The 23,268-nt window shown below is 37.4% G+C and overlaps 2 protein-coding genes across 5 annotated transcripts in view; one reads left to right on the top strand and one right to left on the bottom strand.

Annotated features, from left to right (window-relative positions):
* The window catches only part of ctnnb1 (catenin (cadherin-associated protein), beta 1), a 16,171-nt gene extending 14,480 nt beyond the window's left edge, over window positions 1–1,691 (top strand). For 3 of the 4 annotated variants that reach the window (XM_065270153.2, XM_065270155.2, XM_065270154.2), the window contains 4 exons: window positions 1–81; window positions 256–316; window positions 538–763; window positions 961–1,691. In XM_065270153.2, the coding sequence (XP_065126225.1) occupies window positions 1–81; window positions 256–316; window positions 538–746 (351 nt within the window). In that variant the 3' untranslated portion in view covers window positions 747–763; window positions 961–1,691. The remainder of the gene's footprint in view (window positions 82–255; window positions 317–537; window positions 764–960) is intronic. The other variant, XM_065270156.2, reaches the window with a different exon arrangement.
* Window positions 959–23,268, bottom strand: part of ulk4 (unc-51 like kinase 4) — a 174,446-nt gene continuing 152,136 nt past the window's right edge. The window contains exons 36-37 of the mRNA XM_065270152.2: window positions 6,661–6,746; window positions 959–2,002 (exon numbers count right to left, since the gene is read on the bottom strand). Coding sequence (XP_065126224.1) covers window positions 1,939–2,002; window positions 6,661–6,746 — 150 coding nt within the window. The 3' untranslated portion in view covers window positions 959–1,938. The remainder of the gene's footprint in view (window positions 2,003–6,660; window positions 6,747–23,268) is intronic.

The raw sequence follows: 23,268 nt of genomic DNA on the forward strand, positions 1-23,268 counted from the left end.
AAGCCTCAGGACTACAAGAAACGCCTGTCTGTGGAGCTCACCAGCTCTCTGTTCAGAACGGAGCCCATGACCTGGAACGAGGTACTTGCCAGAGCCTGCTGTAGATATAAGACCGTACATTCCCAGCGTGTTTTGTGGCAGATGTGGTTTTTAAATTTAATGAGCAATTATTGCTTTTACAAGCCTTGAGCACAAAGGCATTTGTGTAACTGATAGAGTGCTTGATATGCTACTTTCCTCGTGTCTTTTTTGCAGACTGGGGATCTGGGGCTTGATATCGGCGCACAGGGCGAGCCTCTCGGCTACAGACCGGATGGTAAGTTCACGCTTTTTACAGACACTAGCAGAGCATTTTGGTGTGATACTAATCCACTGCTTTACCAACCAACACCTAACAAACCTGGAGTTGAAGACATGTGCAGTCTGGTTTAGTTAGGTTGAGGTTGTGCTGTTGTGAGCTTATTCTAACGCGTGTGTGTGTGTGTGTGTGTGCTCCACCCCCTCCTCTCCACTCTCACCCACTGCCCTCGTCTGCAGACCCAAGCTACAGATCCTTCCACGCCGGAGGCTACGGGCAGGACGCCATGGGCTTGGACCCCATGATGGAGCACGAGATGGCCGGGCACCACCCTGGACCAGATTACCCCGTCGACGGTTTGCCCGACCTCGGCCACGCCCAGGATCTGATCGACGGCCTCCCGCCAGGCGACAGCAATCAGCTGGCCTGGTTTGATACTGATCTGTAAATACAATGACTTTTTAGGTGAGGCACCACCACGCTGAACACGCACTCGAAATGAGCGGCTGGTCACGTTTGATCTGTGCATGAGTGAAGCATGCAAGTAGCAGAACTAATCCGAGCTGCATTCCGAATTCGAGGTTGAAGTCATCGCAGCAGCGTAGAGTTTTTTTTCCTCATTCTGATTTTAATCCGATTCTTCTTCTTTTCCTCTGCCGCAGCTGTATCGTCTGATCTGAATGAACCTGCATTGTGATTTCGGCCTGTAGAGTTGCTGAGCGGGCTCAAGAGAGAGTGGACTAGTTTCTCTGAAAGTGCCTGACACACTAATACAAGCTGAGTTTCCTATGGGAACACGTGGAAGTAAAACTTTTGTTCTGCTCTCGGTGGGAAATTGGTGTGATTGACAGAAGAAAGCCCAAAAAGCAAATCCTAAGATGGAATTTTCGACCTTAGCCTTGCCTGTACTTTTTATTACTTTTTTATTTTTAAAGGATATTTCTGTCTGTAATGGTACTTATCTAGCTTGCTTTATGATACTCGTCTTTTATTTTGCAGAACTTTGTATTCCTTTCCACCGTCTCATAGTGTTGAGTTATAGTGCTAATGATCCATGGAGATTTTATCAAGTTTATGGTGTAGAACACTAATTAATCAGTTGAATTGTATTCTGATCAAATGTAACATTGTGTAGCTTTTGTATAAAACCAAGAATTGGAGAAGTCCAAATATTCAGCTCTCTTGCTTTAATAAAATCATGTTCCAAAGGGTTTGCAATCAGTCGGGGCCATTTTCTGTTTCTTTTTTTTTTCTCTTGTCTTGATCTTTTGTTTCTTTTATTTGATGGTAGCTTTAGAAAGGTTTTGAAAAGAACCCCTAATTATTGTAGCCTGCAATATTGGTTGAAGACTTTGTTTTGACCTGGCTAAACAATAAAATGGACCTAAATTTATCTTATTTTGTGTGCATATTTTTTTATTTGAAATTTCTGGAGTGCATATAAACTTGTATAGGCAAAAATTATAGCGATTAACAAACTCAGTTTAATCTCAAAGCAAATAAATTAACAATCATTAGTTTATAGGCTCCGTGCTTTACAGTCTTTGACAATTCAGGAGACACTAGATTTTTTGGGGGATCATTCATTAAATAAGTGCAAATATACATGAAGTACCAAGATAAAAAACGTTTTGTAGGTTTCACGATCCAATGGCTTTCAGAATCTCTGCAGCGAGTGATTCCACTGTCATGTCAGACTGGTGCCTGGAAAGGAAGAATTTTAAAACATTAGGATCCTGGGGTGTCATTTATAAAATCTTAAATTTGGTCTTGCGATCCTTTTTCAAAAGCATGGACGTGTGATTCAGAGCAAACGCTTTAAGAAGTGGAATCTATAAATCGCAAATTATCATGAAATTGTGTGCAGCTAAAAAGGGTCATTCTACGGAAATGTCCATTTTTCTTTACAGAAAATATTCTTTACAGAAATATTACACTTGAAAGAAATTTTTTTTGTATTTTAAAATGAAACCCTGTTATTTGAACAATTACCCCGCCAGTCACATTAGCTACAAGAAACCGAGAAAGAGCGACAGGCTACCATACACTTTCAATGGGAGTGGCCGTTTGCCAGCGACGAAGGCGGGGCCAAACTAGACAAGCAGGCTATTTTATGCAAATGCTGAGCGATGCGACTGCCAATCGGAGTGAAGGAGCAGCGTGACGTAGGTCTGTGGTCGAGTCTGAGAAAATAATTCAAGATCGCGGAAAATGGGTATTTATGTATATATCTGATAAGTTTGGCATTTTATCTCATATATTTTGTTACTTTTATTCAGAAATAAATACTTTTAAATCCAAAAACACCGTTCTTGTAACTTAACAATACCTCTAAAGTGACTTTTGATACCACTTTTATAAACTAGCCAAGGATCGCCCATCAAGTGAGTGCATGTCGCTTACTTTTGTAGCTAATGTGACTGTAGGGTTACACCGCCTTGAGCCATCAATGTTGCAATATTTGCTTTTTATTAATTTGAATTCCAAGCACCAGAGAAGTGCTCGTCCCCACAGTCATGTACAGAGGGAAAATGCTTTATTTTGAGTTCCATTTAAAATACAATAATGTGTCCATAACTATGATGGAAATTACCAGAGTTTCTACATAAAAGTAAATTTTCAATTATTCGTATTTTATTAGTGTTTTGCTTTGGAAAACATACATTCCAAAACATATTATCATAATTTTTACTCCACTACATTTCATAATTTCAAGTTTTTGGTTTATATTTAATATTTAAGTACATTAAACATCTAGTAATTTTTTGTACTTTTACTTAAGTAAAAAATGTTTTCGTACTTTTACTCAAGAAAGTAAAAGTACACAATTTTTATGTAATTAGGCCTTACATCAATTTTAATATGCAATATATAATGCATACACAGTATGATTCTATGCTTTAGAATGTAGTGAACATTTTTTAGTAAAGTAAATTTTTTCCCAAGACAAACACTCTGATAAAGCACAGATGCTTGGAAAATGTAACTAAAATACTTCAGTATTATACACCTCTGGAAATTACATTAAAAGACAAAATGCTAAATAAATATTATAAAATATATAATGAAAGTAGTGGTCCCCTGGAGTTGTGTCACTGGTGTTACTGTTTAACAAAAAGCTCTTATTTTTTTTAAATAAAAATCACACTGATGACATCACTTGACTTTCTTCTTTCAATTTCTTGGAGATCTATGAAGAGACGCCCATTTAAGTCCACTGTCTCTTTACAGTTATCAGAAATCTTCTCATTTATCTCATGATTTCAGCTTTTAGTTTAAGTCACTGGTATGACCTCCTTTATTGTTTATTAATTGCAAAAACTAGAATACAAATGGATTAAACTACTTCATTTAGTGAATATACAATGATTGACAACATGTGGTTTGATACTTTGCAGCAGAAATTTTGTAAAATGTAGTTTTCATGAATATTGTCACTGGTGTTACCTTCCTTATGGGTAACAGCAGTGAAAATCAGTAACACCGGTGACTGGTGATTTGTTGTGTCACTGGTGTTACTGTGTTTTTTTTTCTTTTGCATTAAATAAAATCTTTCACATGTGGCATGATGATACATTTTTAATTCATTGAATTCTGCTACACTTAAGAATTAAGCTTTAAAGCTACAAATAATATTTCATAAACACCTTTAATATAGCTAAAGAAGTAAGGTAACACCAGTGAAAAAATAAAGGTCTACGCAGTCTTGAAGTAGATGCACACAAAAATAAAAAATTATTAAGCTGTCATTTATATGTACTTATAAAGTCAAAGAGTAATCTAATAATGTGGTCTAAGTTTAAATGTTAGAAAAATAAATTAATTTTAAGACATCTTGCCATACCAAAAGTTGACGTTTCTGTAGAATGACCCAACAGTTTCAGGTCTTCGCCTTTAAACAATGCATATTAATGTCATTGACATAAAATATCACCTGTCAATGTTTAAATCCTTTTGAAATGGCTTAAATTTCTTGCAGCATTTGGATATTCAAATGTGCCAACGTCTGTGCAGATCCTAACGTGATGCTAAGCACGTTTCAAAGTTCAAAGACCGTTTTATAAATGTGACTCTAGAACACAAAAAACAGTCATGAGGGTTACCTTTTTTTAAATCTAGATTTCAAATAAATAAATAAGCTTTCCATTGATGCATGGTTTGTTAGGATAGGACAATATTTAGCTCGAGATATAACTATTTAAAAATCTGGAATCCGAGGGTGCAAAAAAAATCTAAATATTGATAAAATCACCTTCAAAGTTGCCAAATGAAGTCCTTGGCAACATATATTACTAATGATAAATCCTTGTTTGATATAATAACGCTAGAAAATTTTCAATTTATCCTCATTGAACATGAGCTTTACTTATCCTAATGATTTTTGGCATAAAAGAAAAATACTTTTGACCCATACAATGTATTGTTGGCTATTGCTAAAAATATAACTTTGCAACTTATGACTGGTTTTGTGGTTCCAGGTCACAAATATGAACTTTGCCGTATATTTTTGTGTACACAAACACTCAAATCTGTGCGTACCCATGCTTTATAAATGAGGTCCCTCGAGTTAATTTCTTTAATTCATTAGTCAGTAAATTGACCTGTAATTCCAATAGCTGATATTGTCATGCCATTCTAAGATTGGTAATTGATCAACTTTAAACCATAACACACCCTTATGTGTTCTTGTATCACAACTGGATAATTCATGGGTTAATACATTATCTTATAGTCAAAAGTTATTCATGATGGTTGTTTACTTCATGAATATGGTAATTAGATGGCATTGCCAAATGCAGACCTGCTAAAATAAGATAACTGCTTTGTCCACAGATATTACGGATGCAGCCACTGTGAATTTCACCTTAAATTAATTACATGTTTAAAAACTGCTTGCCAAATGAATACAGTGGAGTACAGGTGAGCCAGACCTGAGCTAATTATATACCAATATTATTCAGAAAGCAAGCAAATACTTTTCTGAGGTACCTACATACATTAAAGCAAGACAGTCCCTATATACTGCCAAGAATCAAACTAATCCTTGATATTATGCATATTTATACGGTTCTATTATAGTGAACATGAAAGTTAATTTATAATTTAATTCTGCACTGCATTACAAAATTAAAGGAAAACACCACAGATTTTCCATATTTTACTATGTTCTTACCTAAATTTTTATACATACCTTCGACCTCGGTGCGCAGTAGCATCATCACACCTAACTACTCCCCCCTCGCTCAATCTTCCGTCAATATTACTGCACCCGAGGTCGAAGTGTTGCAAACTAAGTGCTCTTCCTCCATACAATATAGTTCTCATTTTTTATCCCCTTAAAAATTACATCATTTTATTTTGTTCCACCATACTTACTTGTGTAACTTCGCATCTAGCCGTCTTTAAATAGGGAAAACATGAAAGTGTTTGGTGGCTTCTTAATTCATCCCTGTTTGGATCCTAAGGAATGAATGGCGCTAGGCTAAATGCTAACACTTTCACAACGCGCTGTACAAAAATTGAAAAAAGATACGTTTATATTAATTTGTCTAAGTTGAGGTAAGAACATAATAAAATATTGAAAAAATTTGGTGTTTTCCTTTAAACATTTATTAAAGGTTTATTCCACTTTCATTAAAAAATGTACTCACCCCTATGTCATCCTGGAATATTTTCCCTTAAAAACTAAATTTCTTTCTTTCCAAAGAAAGACATAAATATCTTGGATGACATGGGGTTGAGTTAATTTTTTTATGAAAGTGTAATATTCCTTTAAGTATAAAATAACCTGGATATGAGTGCAACTGACTGCAAAATGTATAAATATAAAGACCCAAATTTACCCAAAATGGAGATTTAAGGTCAGATTCATCCTGTTGCTTGTTTTACAAATTCAACAGTAACCTATAAAAATGCTAGCTGGTTAACAACAGTAAATTAAGATTTTCTGTTATAGCGAAAAAGTTAAGTCTAAACTAATTTTATATTTAGTTTCATTAAAAATGCCTATCAGTGAGTCTAACAGTGATGCAGTCTTTCAGCAATGCGTTCTTTTCAACAGTTTATCACAGCTTTGCCAAGAACCCAATATTGCTGAAGTTTTGCCTCGCAAGCTTGGTTGGCCGACTTCAAAGGGATGCCTTCTCATTTCAACACAAGGAGAAGGAGGAGGAGGGGTCTTGCGGCCACAATAAGCCAGTATCAATCTACGGGTGAGGCCCGAGCTCTCATCAGAAGCCCACGCATTGGCCTTCGACATGAATGGATCAAAGTAAAGGGTCATAGAGAGAGACCCGACCGGGGGACCCGTGCTGGTAGATGAGGGCCGCTGGCTGAAGGGGAGCCTGTCCTAAATAACATACCTGGTAGGCAGCGCCAGTTTCTGCAGAATGTGAACCAAGTTCTGACCTTCAGAGGAACCCCAACAGGAGCTGTCAACTGCACTCATCTGTGTAAGAGAGAGATGAAATAAAACCAGCTTATTGAACAATACAGACTGACATACCAGCAGCGGTGTGAAATCTCAGATTGAGTCACTTATAAACGCACTCGATTTATCAAACCGGGCTGAAAATAGCAGGAAGAGTAACCCGTGTGACTCTCTAGTACAGTTCCTCTGATATGACATGTCTGTTTTTAGAATTATAAGCTCTCTACACTTCAACACGACAGGCTCTTACAATGGCATCTCTGTAGCGCCTCACAGATGAGATGTTTGATCTGAGTGAATGAGGGTCAGGGAACAGCACAGGACAGATGCTTCATCTTTTGAAGAGCCATCAGTGAATGCTGGGAGATCTACACCACCACACACTGGAGGCAATTGTAGAGTTTCTTTCCAAACTCATAGACTACTACAAATCTATCTGGCATGTTTTCATGGAAGAAATATGGACATTTTTAATTTAAAGGTGCCAAAGAATGCATTGTAATAATCTGTTAAATTGTTCTCTGATATATACATAGAAGGTATGTGGCTTTATTAAGTGCAAAAATGATCCAGAGACAGTTTACATGTCCATTTACAACCCTTGGATTTGCCTTCAGAATGAAATGTTATTTGAAAAGGCCATGAATAATAATGTTGAGCTCTACTCTGATTGGCTGTTTCTCAGAGTAGCACAGTTCAGTAGCTCTGTGTGTGTGTAAACAGATCTTATGTTTGAGACTGTATCAGATGAAGATACAGAATTTGAGGAATAATCAATTGTTTGGAGATTATTAACGATTCTGGAAGTTTGTGTTTTTTTTTTCAGTATGGACTTGCAAAACGTAACTGGAATGTCAATAGTAGAACTTCAGTCGTAACACTAGCATATAGCGCTAACTCAGCAGCAGTCACAACTTTGTTTTAAGCATTGTTACAACGTTTTAATTAATTTAATGTGCAATTTAATTTTGGGGTTGTACATATTAACTGTAACGTCACAGATTGGTGTTATGTTAAGTTTGGTGTCTTTTGCTTGCATGAGGTTTACATAAGTAGCAGGCAACTATTGTGTTTAAGGCTCACAATATGTCATTACCATGTACAGAACTCATATTATTCATCTATGCCTAAATAAATACAGTTTAATATTCGACTGCACATTTAATACAGAAGTCTGAATACAGTATACTCTCAGCCCAGAGGAATTGCCATAAAAAAATCGATCCCATCTTACAGGAATTCATGCATATTTTACGACTTTGCTAATTAGTATGAATTTGTACCAAATAAATCAAGCAAAAATTATTATAAGAACGTCACGGGGGCAAAGGCAAATCGTACATATACAAATGTGGTCATACTATTCAATACAGATTAGCCACCTTGTAAAATATGTATAGATTTTTATGATTGTGTTATTTCTCCTACACTACACATCAATGAGATTAAATAGAGAGCAAATGGAAAGTTTTGTTTAAAGCAACACTATATAGTCCTAACTACAGCTGCAACCTGAGTAGCCCCCTAGCGGCTACAATCAAACTCAAATGTTATGTTCGGGTAGAAACAAACATCCTCGCTCGTTTCTGCATTCACAGGTTCCAGCAGCTTAGTTAACAAATTCATGTTTTTTACATTTTTGGGAAAATCATGAAAAATGCTGGCGCTGACTGGCAACTTTAAAAAAACAAAAAGCTGGTGGTGAAACCACATTGACATTTAAACAATCATTGTTGTTAAGCATTGCTTCAAAAAGTGTTTAATCACAAAAGAGTCAGGGAATGACGATCACCTTCTTACAAACAAACTACAAAAATGGTTGATAACTGGAGTTGGAGAGTAACAACTTCATTTCGACATGCAGGGGACCTTATTTATAAAGCGTGCGTTAAAGGTCTTCACGGGTCCACTTAGGGGTTGTGCACACCAAAACTTTTAAACGCGGCTGAAAACGCCTTGACAACGCCGAATGCCAGCTGTTTTTCAGCTGAGTGCCAGCTTTCTTCAGCTGAGCACTTTGGTAGCTGTGATACTTTAGCTGTGAGCCGGTTGGTTGCTGTTGTAATGTCCCGCCCCTCCTCCACTATGATTGGACAGCCGTGTGAGAACTGACATTGACGAGCGGAGCCTTTCACCCAAAGTTGAATATTATTCAACTCTCAGCACGGAAAAACCGCCAGGTGCCGGTTTTCAGCGGTTTTGGCTTATTTGAGAAACGCCAAGCTTCCATTGGAAACAATTGAAAACATACGCCAGCCGCGGGCGTAAAAGCTTTGGTGTGCACGCCCCCTTAGATCCGAAAACCTGAGGTCCGACCCGAGTCCCAATCGGGTTCGGGTCTAAAAGTTTCACGTGTGCTTCGGACAGTCGGGTATAATATTAGTGGCATCAGGTTTCGGGTAATTTAAAATGAATGTGTTTTTAAAGGGTGGACCCGAACTCTCTCGCGTGTGAGCGTCAAAGTTCTTTTCAAACCTCTCTTCTGTTTGACCCTGCTTGCGACATTGTGTGGCTGGTGGTAGGTTAATGTTCGTTGAGACAGACATGTCAGTCAATTCTAAATAATTTTAGTCATTTTAGCGGTTACCTGGGTGTCTTCAGATAACAAAGTAAAACAAATGGAGCAGCTCGCCAAATTAGTTGCCAGGCCAGTGGGGTTTCTTTCTGTCTGACTGCTGCGTGTGGAGCTGCAGACTGCACAGGGTTCGGGTATAAAGTGATCCAACACTAGCTGCACATTTATAATCTTCTTCTTCTTGTTGCCAGGTCCTCGGCCTTTCGGCCGAATTCTTAATTGGGCTACTTTTAAACTGTTTCTGCGGGCTAGAGAGGAAAGGATTTGGTTCATTAGTTGTTGGTATTTTGGCTGTAAAAAGTCACTGAGATGCTTTTGGACTAGGGATGCTAATCAATTAATCGGGATTAATCTTTAGCAGAATAAAAGTTTTTGTTTACATCACATATGTGTGTAAACTGTGTATAATAAATATGTATATATATAAATATGAACACATTCATGTATAATTTTAAGAAAAAAAATGTATATATTAAGTTTTATATTTATATATAATATAAATTATACATAAATATACAAATGTATATACACATGTAAACATTTCTAAAACACATACATGCATGTGTGTACATTTATTTATACAAAGTTATTATACACAGTTCACACACATATATGATGTAAACAAAAACTTTTATTCTGCTAACGATTAATCGCGAAACAAACATAGCATAAAAATCCACAGTATAAAAACCACAAACTCTGTTTTAAAGTAAGGGGGAAAACCAGGTTTTTATTACTGTAACAAGGCACGTATATCACTTTCTTATCATAATGGCTGGTTTACAGTATTTAGTTAATAATGAATAATGTTAATTTTTATCAAGGTCTAAAGTTAAATATAAAAGTGAGTTTATTAATCGATGGCAAAATTTCCTCACAAACACATCCCTGAAAACTCAGTTCATTTTGTTTGTTTATGTTTGACAATTAAAGATGTTTTACTATTTAAAAGCTGCACAAACTTTTGTTATTTAAGGCTTAATATCAAAATCAAAATATTATATTTGTAAAACTATACAGCAGTGTGTGGCTTTTGCACTTTTTTGCACAAAAGTACACTTCCACACATGAATACCCAAATTTAGTACCTTATTTAGCTTTTTAATAAGTAAAAAATATATAATTGAGTTATATGTATGTTTTTATACGATTAGTCAATTAATAGAAAATTAAATAAATAATCATACGATTAATCGATTATGAAAACAAATGTTAGTTGCAGCCCTAAAAATACAGAAGACCCTGTAAGAGGTTTCTCACCTGAGATCAACACACATACTGTAAATTACAAATAATAATGAAACTGCCGAGTGAATAAACTGACCACACCAACAACCACCCTCCAAAAAGTGTTTCTGCAGCATTTTATGCCTCAGACTAGGAAGACGTATCATTAAAATATCCCTATTGTGATAGGAAGAGACATTCTTCTTAAAAAGTGCAAAGTATATTTTAATGGCCAACAATAAGTATTTATAACTGCTAAAGTTATTCAAACCTCCTGCCATGGGTAAATGTGGCAGAAAAGTATTTTGGAGCTTGTTGTATGACCATGAAAGCCAGTAGGACGTCACCTTGCACAATGACATGGAAACTCTCATAGCTGTGTGAAGATAATCAAATTCAGTCCTTGAACATACTGAGATCAACTCGCCAGCAACTGGCACTTTAGTAGCTTGTCTTACTCTGCGTTTTATGTCTCGCTCCCTTTCATGCTGAGCCACATCTCAAGAAGAAGCCCAAAGACTGTGACAGCACGTTCGCAAAATGCTTTCAAAACAACCGGGCGAAACACAACAGGGTGACAGCTTGCGCACAAAAGTGGTGTCTGAGGAACAAATGCAACTCCAATGACACTAAAGAACAAAATTTAAGTTTTTGTATTTTTTAAAGAAGCCTTTGATGGAGGAATAGAGTAATAACCCTGAGTATGAAGGGGCTTGTGCTCTTTAACTCTGATGTCACCAGCACAGCCCACCCATCCGGCTCACTGTACGTCCGTTACTAGGCAACAAGGTTATGTACCCGGCAAAACAATCAATCTAATATATTTCCTGATATTCTTCCTCCACGATAGTCCAGCCATCATTACATCTGCTTTACAACAAACATGAGAGCGTGTTTATCAAACAAAAGAGATCAGTTAGGATTCTGACATATGGTGCACAAACTGTTGCTAACTGAAAACTGCAGCTTTCTCTGTAGGCTGACAGAGAGAAAAAGATGTATATATTAACAAAAAAGTGTATTTCTGGAGTGATATGTTTGTGAGAGAAAACTATTGTTTTAATATTACACACAGACCAAGATACACAATAGCAAAGCAAACAGAAGTCACTTATTTTCAATGAGAGGTGACATGAACGACAGTGATACTACTCATTTTATGCAAATGAGCAGTGATGTCATATAATAGGAGCTTGATGAACCAAAGAAAGATACTCCAGTACTATCCAGAAATCCCAATCAAGGAGGGAATGTTGGAAGCCAAGCATTTGTTACATATGACTCCAGTTAGGTCTGTCTACACTAGGGATGCAACAATACAGTTAGGGGATGTGTACACCAAAACGTCAGTGTTTCACCCGAAGTTGAAAATTGTTCAACTTTCAGCGCAGATAAAACATAGAGTGCCATTATTTTAATGACTTAAATACATTTTTGTAAAACTTTTTGTTTTGCTTTTGAATATTTGGAAGTTTACGTAAAAATCAACTTTTGATAATATTTTTGAAAATGAAGAGTTTCGTTGCAAAACGAGATAACTCCGTTTTTAACATTTTTGTCAAAACATTTTTATTATTATGTTATTATTTTGTTTTATGGTGCTATTTAGCTGTATTTTTTAAGTTATAAAGATTTAAATCAAAACAAACCAACTGCAGTTGAATTGATATTAATTGGAATACACAAGCAAAAAATTATCTCGTTTTGCAACGAAACTCTTCAAATAAACATACGCACCAGCCCCTAACACAGTACACCATATATTCATATCTCATCCCTCGCAATAGATAACTCTCAGGATTTAACTTTGCGTCGTGGGAATTCTCCGCTTAAGTTGAAAATTTTCATAGCACATGCTCGCGTCATTCGCATCTCCCCACATGAATTTGCATCTATTCGTCTCTTTGCATTGACTTTGAATGTAATCTACTCGTGATAATATAATCAACCCATCCTACAGAAATAAAAGCATTGGTGTCTCGCTTCTCCACTCACCTTGGTAGAGTGTGTGAAATCTAACACCAGCATCACAAGCAACGTAAAGCACCTGTACCTTTAGCGCTAGGGGTGTGACTAGACACTTAATCCACGAGACGAGACGAGACATGAGAATTACAACAATTCGCGATTAACTAAATAATTAGTTAACTTTATAACTGTTAATATTCTCTAATAAGCAGGGCATGAAATTAACACCCGACCACGCGCCAAATGCGGGTGGATTTTGCAATTGGCGGGTAACACTGTCAATCTACCAGCCACATTGGCGGGTAGCCAATGCGAATCAGAGATGCGCGGGTCATTGTATAAACAACCCACTCCAGACCGACATTTTCAACTAACCCGCCCCGCCCGCAATTGTTCAAAATAGTTTTTAAACTTGACCGCGGCCTGAATATCAGTAAAATATTTTTGGATGACTCGTAACCGGCACCCGCTCATTTCTTATCAACCTGCGCATATCACCGATGCAAATTGAGTGATTCATTGAGAGGATGCGGCTGCTGTTTCGCAACGTTCATGCGATTGGAAAGAAGATGAGGCACTTCTCTGACTACGTTTGGATGTGCGAGTAAGTATTAAACTGGTGGTGAGATGGGAAGAGAATGCAATGCTGACATAGGCTACTGTACAATCGCAGTTGCACAGATGTATAGTGCTGCTGTGACGGATCAGAACTCTTGATGTGTAAACTTTAGAGAGAGTTGCGCTACTATGCCTTATACTGTAGTACATTAACATACATTTTGCGAATATAGTAATGAAAAACAACGTATGTGCGGCGTTTATGTGCGCAGTTTGTGCCCCCTCTGTCTCTGTGTGCGTGCCAGGTTTAAGGGGACTCAATAGGGCACATCGGAGAGACGCATTCCTAAAAGCATGCGAACATAAAATCTTTCTGCTCTTGACAGGGCACATAAACAAAATGATCTCAACAGTATTCATTTTCTAATAAAACATTTCTTTATGTCTTAAGTGTATGTATAGAGAGTCAAAAACCAGTCTGTGCTGGTCTTAAAGAGACAGTAACCTCAATTAACCTACTTAAGTCTGTGTCATTAATGTTAATCAAACAACCTAAGACAAAGAGAAATTCACTTTTGTAGCTCTGAATTTTTTTTATATTTAATTCATACAATAAAGACAGTGTTATAATTCACTATTCGGGAAAAAAAAAAACTGGCTGGTAAAAAGTCTCTGTGGCAGGTGGATTTCTAAATCCACCTGCCACAGTGGCTGGTGGTCAAAAAAGTTAATTTCAGGCCCTGCTAATAAGACAGTCTTTATGATGTTAATGCAGTTTAGAAATGCGACCTCCGAAGGATGCAGTCTTTTATTTGAGAAACGGCCAGTATTTCACCTCCACGAGAAATCTCGTGATATAATTATTCGGACGAGATCTCTTCACACCCCTATTTAGCGCATAGTGATATTTATTCGTGGGGAGGCATGTGGATTTGCAGACACACAAACATGCACAGGGAATAATAAATTGGACAGATTTGGACGCATACAACCAAAAAACAGCAATTCACATTTGTATTGGACGGTGGAGGTCGTACCGAACGGTTCAATATTATATTGAGAATTGTGGCATCCCTGGTATACACTGCAGCACAACCCCAGAGTCCAAGCCAGGCCTAACTGTAGCAAAAGTAATGCACCTATTTCATTGTTATTTGTTGGTTAAAAACACATTATTTTCCACATATTGTACATTTTTGTAATTATGATAATGTCTTGTCTTCATCACCAATTCCAGGAAGTAAACTGTTGCCTACAATCCATGTGTTTGTTGTAGTCCAAGAACAGAGATTTACGTTGGAGACAATAACTCGCGTCATCGTTTACTTTGGGGTTTGTACCTTTTGCATATCATTAACATGTACTAATACACACACATACCAAATTAAAAAATGTGAATCGAACGATAGGTGCTCTTTAAGAGGAACTTATGCAGTGGTCTTAAACTCCTGCGTCTGCTGTCAAAAATATAACATTATCCGGCCCGCAGAAAATTTTTTATTTACTTAGTTTTATATTTGTTTGATTATTGATGTTAACCCTTAAGGGCCCGTTCACATGTCACATAAAAAAACGCAAGTCAAGGTGCTTCTTTGTTCTTTCAAAAGCGCTTGAGAGGTTCACTACGCAACCATGAGCCGCGCTTTCTGTGACAGCGAGGATAACAGAATGCGTGATCGGATTTTATTGCTCCTATTCACCTCACGTAAATGATATCATTGTCACCATGCAATCAGTTAATCTGGTCAGGACTTTGGAGTGTTTGTCCAGAAAAGATCTGTAACTCTGTGTTACTCAGAGAAGAGCTGCGGTGGGGTTCATTTATCAAAGCTTCCATTGGCAACACCTCATAAGGAGTAGGAGCGGGGATGTAATGCAACACATATTAAACTACGGATGAGGAAAAGCCATCAGGTTCTCATGTTATGAAAGATAAAATCGTGCAAAAGATAAAAGATGTATGCAGCTCACTCATCTCAATATGAGTGTAATATAGTATATCTAAAATATCATTATGCTGCTTGATATGAAGTTACACATATACATTTTTACAGAGATGGAACAAAATCAAATCCAAAATAAACTAAAACGGTAGGCTATTTATTTATTTATATTTATTTATCAATTTATTTAGGAATTGAATTTGTTAGTTTAGTGCAAGGATTTAATAGAACAAGTTATTTAAGATAAGGTTAAGAAAAAATTTACTTATTTTTCTAAAATAATGTATAAAATAGATTGAAAGCACTGTATTATTATATTTTTACTATTTAAGACCTGCAGAAACTCTTTAGGCTGTAAACTAATATATTTTATAATAAATGTTCACAGACTTTCCACATACTAGAAAAACATTTTTGTTGTCAGTTTGCTGTATCCCCTCCGACGTTGGATTTTGAATTTAGATCAATGTTGAATTTTGACGTCATGCCAAAGTTGGGTCTTGACGTCAGGCCAGCGTCTGATTTTGACTTTAGGCCAATGTTGGATTTTGACATCAGGCCATTGTTGGTTTTACCCAATTTTGAGTAGATGTCAAGGTTAATTAAGACTATTAAATATCTGCAGAAACCCTTAAGGTTGTAAGCTAATATTTCATAATAAATGTCCACAGACTTATACTGGAATTTTTTTTTGGTAAATGGACTACACTTATATAGCGCTTTCATAGACCAATGGCCATCCAAAGCGCTTTACATATTGCCCACATATTCACCCATTCATTCACTCATTCATACACCGACAGCAGTGTCAGCCATGCAAGGTGACATCCAGCTCATCAGGAGCAGCTGGGGTTAGGTGTCCTGCTCAAGGACACCTCGACACTTGGTCAGATGGAGCCTGGGATTGAACCACCAACCTTTCAAATTGAACCTTTCAAAACCTACATGAACGTCCGATTTTGACGTTGGATCAACATTGGATTTTGACGTCGAATCGACATTGGATTTTGACGTCGAATCAATATTGGATATACACAAATATTGTGATTTGTATGTTAAAAAAGCTCTGCAGCCCTTCGACAAGATGCCCATCTTAGAAATGGCCCCAAGCCATTGCGTTTGAGACCCCTGCACTAATGCAAACATACCCTGCGTCCGAAATCGTGTGCTGTGACAGTAGGTACTGAATTAGATGAAGTAGCTACTCATTGATATAACAACAAATATAACGTCAAAAACTGGAATGACGTTAAAGGGCGTGTTGCAGGTTAACCACCACTGTCGATTAATGGGTACATAAATCACTCAAGATATGTGTATAATTTTTAAAATGTCTCAAAAATTGGCTTAAAGACCACCTTTTTACGTTTTTTTGGTATTAACGTTTTTTTACGCAATTCTGCGATGACGTCACGCTGGGGAGAAGTGGAGAAAGCCTCAGCCAGAGCCATAGAGATAGATGAGACAATTATTGCCGTTTAATACTTACGTATATAATTTGGAAATCATATATACATCGTAGGAAATATATAATGTGTTATACTGCAAAGTTACCATGCTAATTATTATTTATGATATCTGTGGAGATAAATAAAACTTTGCAAATCTGCTGATTTGATCCATTCATGTCCTGACCAACAGGCTAGAGATTTTTAAACATCCTTAATCCACACTTACTAGTCTATCAAATAATATCTCAAATATATTGTTTTGTGAAATAAAAGGATGCTTTGTTATATTGTTTATGCGATTATAACGAATCTCACGATCATTTTATACGCAGCAGCAGTCAGCAGCACACTCGGATCCGACCGCATACATACTGTAATAAACAGGCGTTCGGCGGTTTTTTACAACACGACAGACTATGCCATTTGAGGAGGAACCGCTCATTGATCACCGTATTTTTATAAATCCTGTACATGTTTGGACCCGCCGAACAGGTTGAGCACTTTCATATACTTTGTTGAGCAGAGAGGCTGAGCAGTTTGACCAGCGGGCTGCGGGAACCGGCGCACATCACGCCGCCAGACGGTGTTAACTCGAAATGTATATAACTATTATCAGATCGGCCCACCGGGAAAGTCCCGACCCTTCCGATTGCCATTCCGCTACTGGCTGTAAGAAAGTGAGTGCGTTTGGGTCGCTGGTCCCCGCGAACAGATGTGACGTGCCTCACTCACCTTCCTGGATTAGAGACATGCTGCCAAAACCGTTTGTGCTGAAGATCGCATAAAGTTACACCCATTTCAGGCAGGATCATGGACCCCCTCAAGCCAGCATGCACGAGTATGTTAATTGTTTGTTTACTTTCTACACGAAGATATGCTAACGTTATGCTATCTGGCTGTCTGCCTATCTGTCTGCCTATCTGTCTGCCTATCTGTCTATCTATCTATCTATCTAAAATCTGCTCTATCAAAACTGTACTTTACTCGTCTTTCTATAGTCATTCTCAATGGTCTCAAGGCGGCTTTGGTAAATTCTCTCCCCAGCGTGACGTCATGTGGGGGAAAGGAGAATCATTGCAAACCGCTGTACTTTTTCATACTTTTTCGGGTTTTGTGATACCCAACAACATAAAATACAATGGATAACAGTTTAAATGTTTATTATCAACAAGCAAATTGCACAAATTCGTTGAAAAATTTTACCTGCAAAACGCCCTTTAAACACGCGAGACTTAACCACAAGGGACAGCTGTTTAATATATGTATTTGCATTTTAATAGAGCCGAGTTAATGCTTTCTTATATTTTTTAATAAACCAACACCTGTCCTTCTTCTTCTTCATTGGATAACTCCTCTCCTGGGGTTCACGGGATAGTCGAATTATCATGCATTGAATGAACACTTCAGGACGTAGTAGGTCATCCGGGCACTTTTCGCCACCAAAGCATCATCAAAACAAAAAGTCACTGCCTGCTAGTTTAAAGTTTACTGCACACCCCTGTTGAACATGAAAACTGCTGTGTCAAAGTAAGTTTACTCTTTTTTGCTTTTCTTGCCTTTTTCTTGCCATCTCAGCAGTAGCAATTCGGGGTGGTAATATTTATCACCATACAGTTTATATCGCTACCGCATCACAACTCACAGCCCTTGCATGGGCATACACGATGGTGTTTATGTGACTTAAAGATGATGTGGATCAATACCAATCCTGACTTCAGGGCGAAACAAGATGAGAACCATCACTAGCAGAAACTATCACATAAACAAACCTTCTCTCTTAACTCCCCCTCCTAAACCTAAACAAGCTCGGTTGCACATTTAATATGCAAGCAGCTTTTTACTTTCCCCACTTCAAAGGCTGACATGGAACAGCACACCCAAGTCCTTGTAATTACCAATTGAATTAACATGTCTATTAGCATATTAGTATAACAGATTCTCAGATGAAGTCTTAAGGGAGACTTCATGTTCCCTGCACTCATTCGCTCAAGTGCACGACCTGCCGTCCGGATAAGAGGCTGAGATAAGAGGTGGAGATGAACTCAATCTATCTACAACAAACACTCGCCATACACACTTTCTTCAACAGATACATAAGCATATTCAAGATGATCAGATGAGCTTTAACAGACAAACAAAAGGCTAAAGAAATACTGTTGTCTATGAGAAGATAAAGCTCTGATAAAGGACCTTTCTGTCATATCAGAAACAAGGATTTAATTTAGTTTGAAACATGCAGCATTATCTTATATTATGTGAAAACCCATCTAAAGTCATTCTTAGTGATAAAATCTTCCTACATAATGTAGTGAGTAAGGTCATGTCAAAGACTGAAATCAAGGTTTGGGGAGGCCATCGTTTTTCTTTGATAATACTAATCTCATAATTAGATTGAAACTTTATCTTGTATTTCACAGACATGGTCACATATTCATTTACAAAAGGTACTGTGATGGGATTCTAGTATAGAGATGGTAATCCCCAGATACATGGTATTGCAATGGAGGTGCTATGTTCATAAAAGTACTTTTTACTTACTACACTACAAAAAATGCTGGGTTATCTTCAACCCAGTGTTGGGTTTGTAATTTAACCTATGCAGGCTTGTTTTAACTCGTTGGGTCAAATATAAAAATTTACTGAGTTGATTGAACCAAATACCAGGATTCGTCCCTTTCTGAGTCAACGCGGCGTTGAAAATAACCCAACATTTTTTTTACTTTTTTGTAGATACACTAATAAAAATGCTGGTTTATTTAAACTCAGCATTGAGTCCAAAAGGAATGAATCCAAGATGTTGGGTTATAATTTAACTTATGCTGGGATGTTTTAACCCATTATTGGGTCAAATATAAAGCTTTTCTGGGTGATTTTAACCGAAAGTCTGGGTTTGTCCCCTTGACTCTTGCTGCTGCTAGAGTGCTTACTCAATCTAAGAAGTATGATCACATGAGCCCAATTCTGGCATCTTTACACTGGCTACCGGTTAAATATTGCATATTATTATTGCTAATAATCACCTATTAAGTCTTAAATGGCATAGCGCCTCTGTATCTTCAAGAAATTAATCTCAGAATACAATCCATCGCAATCGCAATCTAAAGGTGTCTAAAGGTGGTAGATCCTTTGAAATGATTTACCCAACAATGTTCGAGAATCAGACACAGTCGATCAATTTAAGTCTAAACTAAAAACATATCTCTTTAATAAAGCATTCACATAATTCTTCTGGGAAATATACTTATGCTCCAATAGTTAACTTGTCCGGAACCAAGCACACATTCATCCATTATGCCGTATGACACTTGCATTACATGCAAATGGCCCCTATGCTAATGGCTCTCCTGATTTTGCCAAGTGGTTGATGTCCTCAGGGCAACACTCTATGTACAATCCAGAATTTAAGCTCTGTTTTTTTGCACAGGCCTACTAATGGGTTAATGGTGCCACATGGTGATCAACAGTAAAAATGACAAATTTTACCTCTTAGCAAAAGGAAAAGCCACAAAGAATCAAGAATGCATGGTAATAAGGTGTCATGGCTCTGCAATCAAAAATGTTGTTATAAATGGAAGTCAATGGGGGAAAAATGGCCACAAACAATAAATGAGGGAGAAAAAAATTAAATCTGATGCTGCACAAAAACTAAAAATGCATCAAAGATAATGTTTTTAGCAATCTTTGGCATGCCCAAGACTGTGAAAAGGGTGAAAAAATCCAGTCCACACTTTTATATTGAAAATCAGTGATTTTTTTTTCTCAAAGCAGTGGCATCACTTATGAGCTTGGCAATGAAAGAGTAAAATCATGGAATTTTTGTAACCATTTGGTAGTTTTGATTAGTACTGAGGTTGATTAACAGATTTATGCAAAAAAAATTGGGAAAAAATTCATCCGATACATTTCTACAGCAGTTTAATTTAGTGGCCATTTTTTGCCGCTAACAACACGTAAGGGTAGTAAATTTGCCCACGGTATATTGTTACGTTTTTGAAAAATTTCAAAGCATTTTCTTAAAAAAAGTGTAAATATAAGATTTGTCACCAAAAATCATTCCATTTGCTGAAACACAGAGAAAGTTGTGGCCAAATTAAGACTAAAAAATAACAAAAATGGCCCCAACAACACAAGGGTTAAACAGTTAAGAAAAGTGCTATGTAAATAAAATTAAATTAATCTCGCCAGTTGTAATATCTACAATGCTTTTATGAATTAGCTAAATAAGGGGCGCGTCTAAAACCGCACAGAAATGTGACTGCACTGCTTTCGTCCTTTCCAAAGCGCTTGGGCGCTCAGTTGTGTCTGCCATTGTGAAGTAACCTAAGCTTGGAACCCACCGATGGAAAAAGGAATCAGTGTCAAACAGGGACAAACCGAACCGCTGGGTTAAATTAAAAATGCTTTTATTTTACCCAACAAACAGTTAAAACATTCCAACATTTTGGGTTAAAAAACAACCCAGTATAGAATAAATTATAAACTAATGGGGCGGGTATCGTCTCTTCTTATAGAGCACCAATTACTGATTCACTTGTTTCATTTCCTTTGGTGTGTAAGTGTGTGTTAGTACATGTTAACGATATGCAAAAGGTACAAACCCCAAAGCAAACAATGATGCGAGTTATCGTCTCCAACGTAAATCTCTTTCTTGGACTACAACAAACACACGGATTGTAGGCAACAGTTTACTTCCTGGGGTTGGTGATCTAGACAAGACCGACATTATCATAATTCCTCCCGCTTTGGACTCACAGCATGTAAGTTAACTGCTGTTAGCATTGCATTGTGCATGAATCTTTCAAACATGGTAAGTAGCGTCACATTTCCGGCTGACATCAGAGGTAATCAGACCAGTCACAACGTACAGATTAGCTGGCCAATCAGGGACAGTTTTGTACAAAATCCATTTGTTTCAGGAAGACAGGGAAATCTGGATCTACAAAAATGTACTGTATGTGGAAAATAATGTGTTTTTTGAACCATAAACACATTGTATATACATATAAATACACAAAATAACGTTTTTTAGCAAAGAAATAGGTGCACTTTAAACCCAACACTGGGTTGAAGATAAACCCAGCATTTATTAGAGCAGTGGTTCCCAAACTTTTTCAGTGTGCGGTCCCCCTTGTGTACGGTGCATTCCTTCGCGGCCCCCCAAAGAAAATTTGTGACAAAAAACTGTTCTTTTTATATAACATTTATATAAAATAAACCATTAAATTATACAAAAAGTAGTGCTTTTGGTTAGTAGCCTTATTTTTTTAGGTTTAATTACACAGAATTCATGATAAATTAATGTATTTCATAAAATGTCATAAAACTGGGGCCCCCTGGCACCATCTCGCGGCCCCCCTGGGGGCCCCGGCCCCCAGTTTGAAAACCACTGTATTAGAGTTTAACTTCGGTTCAGAACAAAGAATTCAACCTTGGAGCACATCTGCTTTAAAGTCTTTCTTCCTCACAGCCTGTCTCTCATTCACAAAGTGCTACATGAAATCCAGAGGACAGAAGAGAATCATGATCACTAAAAGCAAACATTCAATTACATTACGTTTCTTCAGTCTGACCTCAATTCTTCTAAAGTACAAAGAATCCAGCAGAGGAGATGAGGGAAAAGAACCAGGCTTGCATGTTTTAATATTAACTTAATAAGACATTTTTTTCTGGTGAAAGTATGAGTGCTGCTCAACCGTGTAAAATCTGCAGTCATGATGCTTAGGAGAGATGTTGCTATGTGCATCACTATTATTGCCTTTAAACAAACAGCCACAGGCGTTCAATTGGTTGTGTTGGAGCACTTAGAGGAGCAGTGAATACTGAACTTCTGCTGTCACTGAAGGTTTGGTTATCTTTAATAAATCAGGTGACATTTATAGCACTGTTGATGTCTTTGCTAAGCCTGAAGGTGTGCATTTGTACTGAAGCACCTGGGAGAAGTGCAAAGCTCAATGTGACCAATAGGATTATGATTCATACACGCTGAAACATCTTAATAAAACACAACAGCGTTTCTGAAGATCTATAAAGAAAGCTGTTCTTATTAACTCTTTCATACTTCTCATGATCTCTGCTGACTCATAAATATCATGCACCAGCCCTTCTAATAAAACACATCACTTTGGTTACTCAAAACAGAGAGTTCCCATCCTGACCCCATGTTTTGTTCGGTCCGAGCGTGAAATGGAGCCCTCTTCCTCTTTAGCCTTTGTACTGTTCATTGAAAAGCCCTTCATCGTGTGCTGGATCTGTTTGTGATATTATGAGGCAATTAGTGAGGTCTTTGATGGCTTGATAAAAATAAGCACGCGTAGATTTTACAGCGCCGCAATCAATGAATACTAATTGAAAGGCTATTGTTGATGGCCGGGGTGAGAGAGGGATGAGCGAGCTTGGTGTTCTACGCTTTAATTGAAACCCTTTGTCACTTGCCCACTCGCGTGTGAATAAGTACTCTCTGTCCCTTCGAAAAAAGAACAACAATGTAAATTAATTTGCATCATTTGCATAAATATAATATAGGTGGTGAAAGCTGTCGGATTCATAAAAGAACCGATCGTGTCTGAACCGAGACCTTGCATCAAATCTTTTTTATCGGATTGGATATTCTGAAGATCAGGTTGGCAGCGTCGACCCGTCTCCATTCATCACTGTTGTAGGATGTAGGGATAGTATGAAGCAGCAGGAAAAATTGATGATTTAACACGAGTGAAATACAAATCTTTACCATCTGTCTTGGATCTATGGCTCTCAGCACAACTAATAACTAATGCTGCAGAATTAAGACTAACTCAAACTATAAAAAAAAAGTCTCAGCT

The sequence above is a fragment of the Paramisgurnus dabryanus genome, chromosome 13, assembly GCF_030506205.2.
Source record: "Paramisgurnus dabryanus chromosome 13, PD_genome_1.1, whole genome shotgun sequence".
Classification (NCBI taxonomy): Eukaryota; Metazoa; Chordata; class Actinopteri; order Cypriniformes; family Cobitidae; genus Paramisgurnus; species Paramisgurnus dabryanus.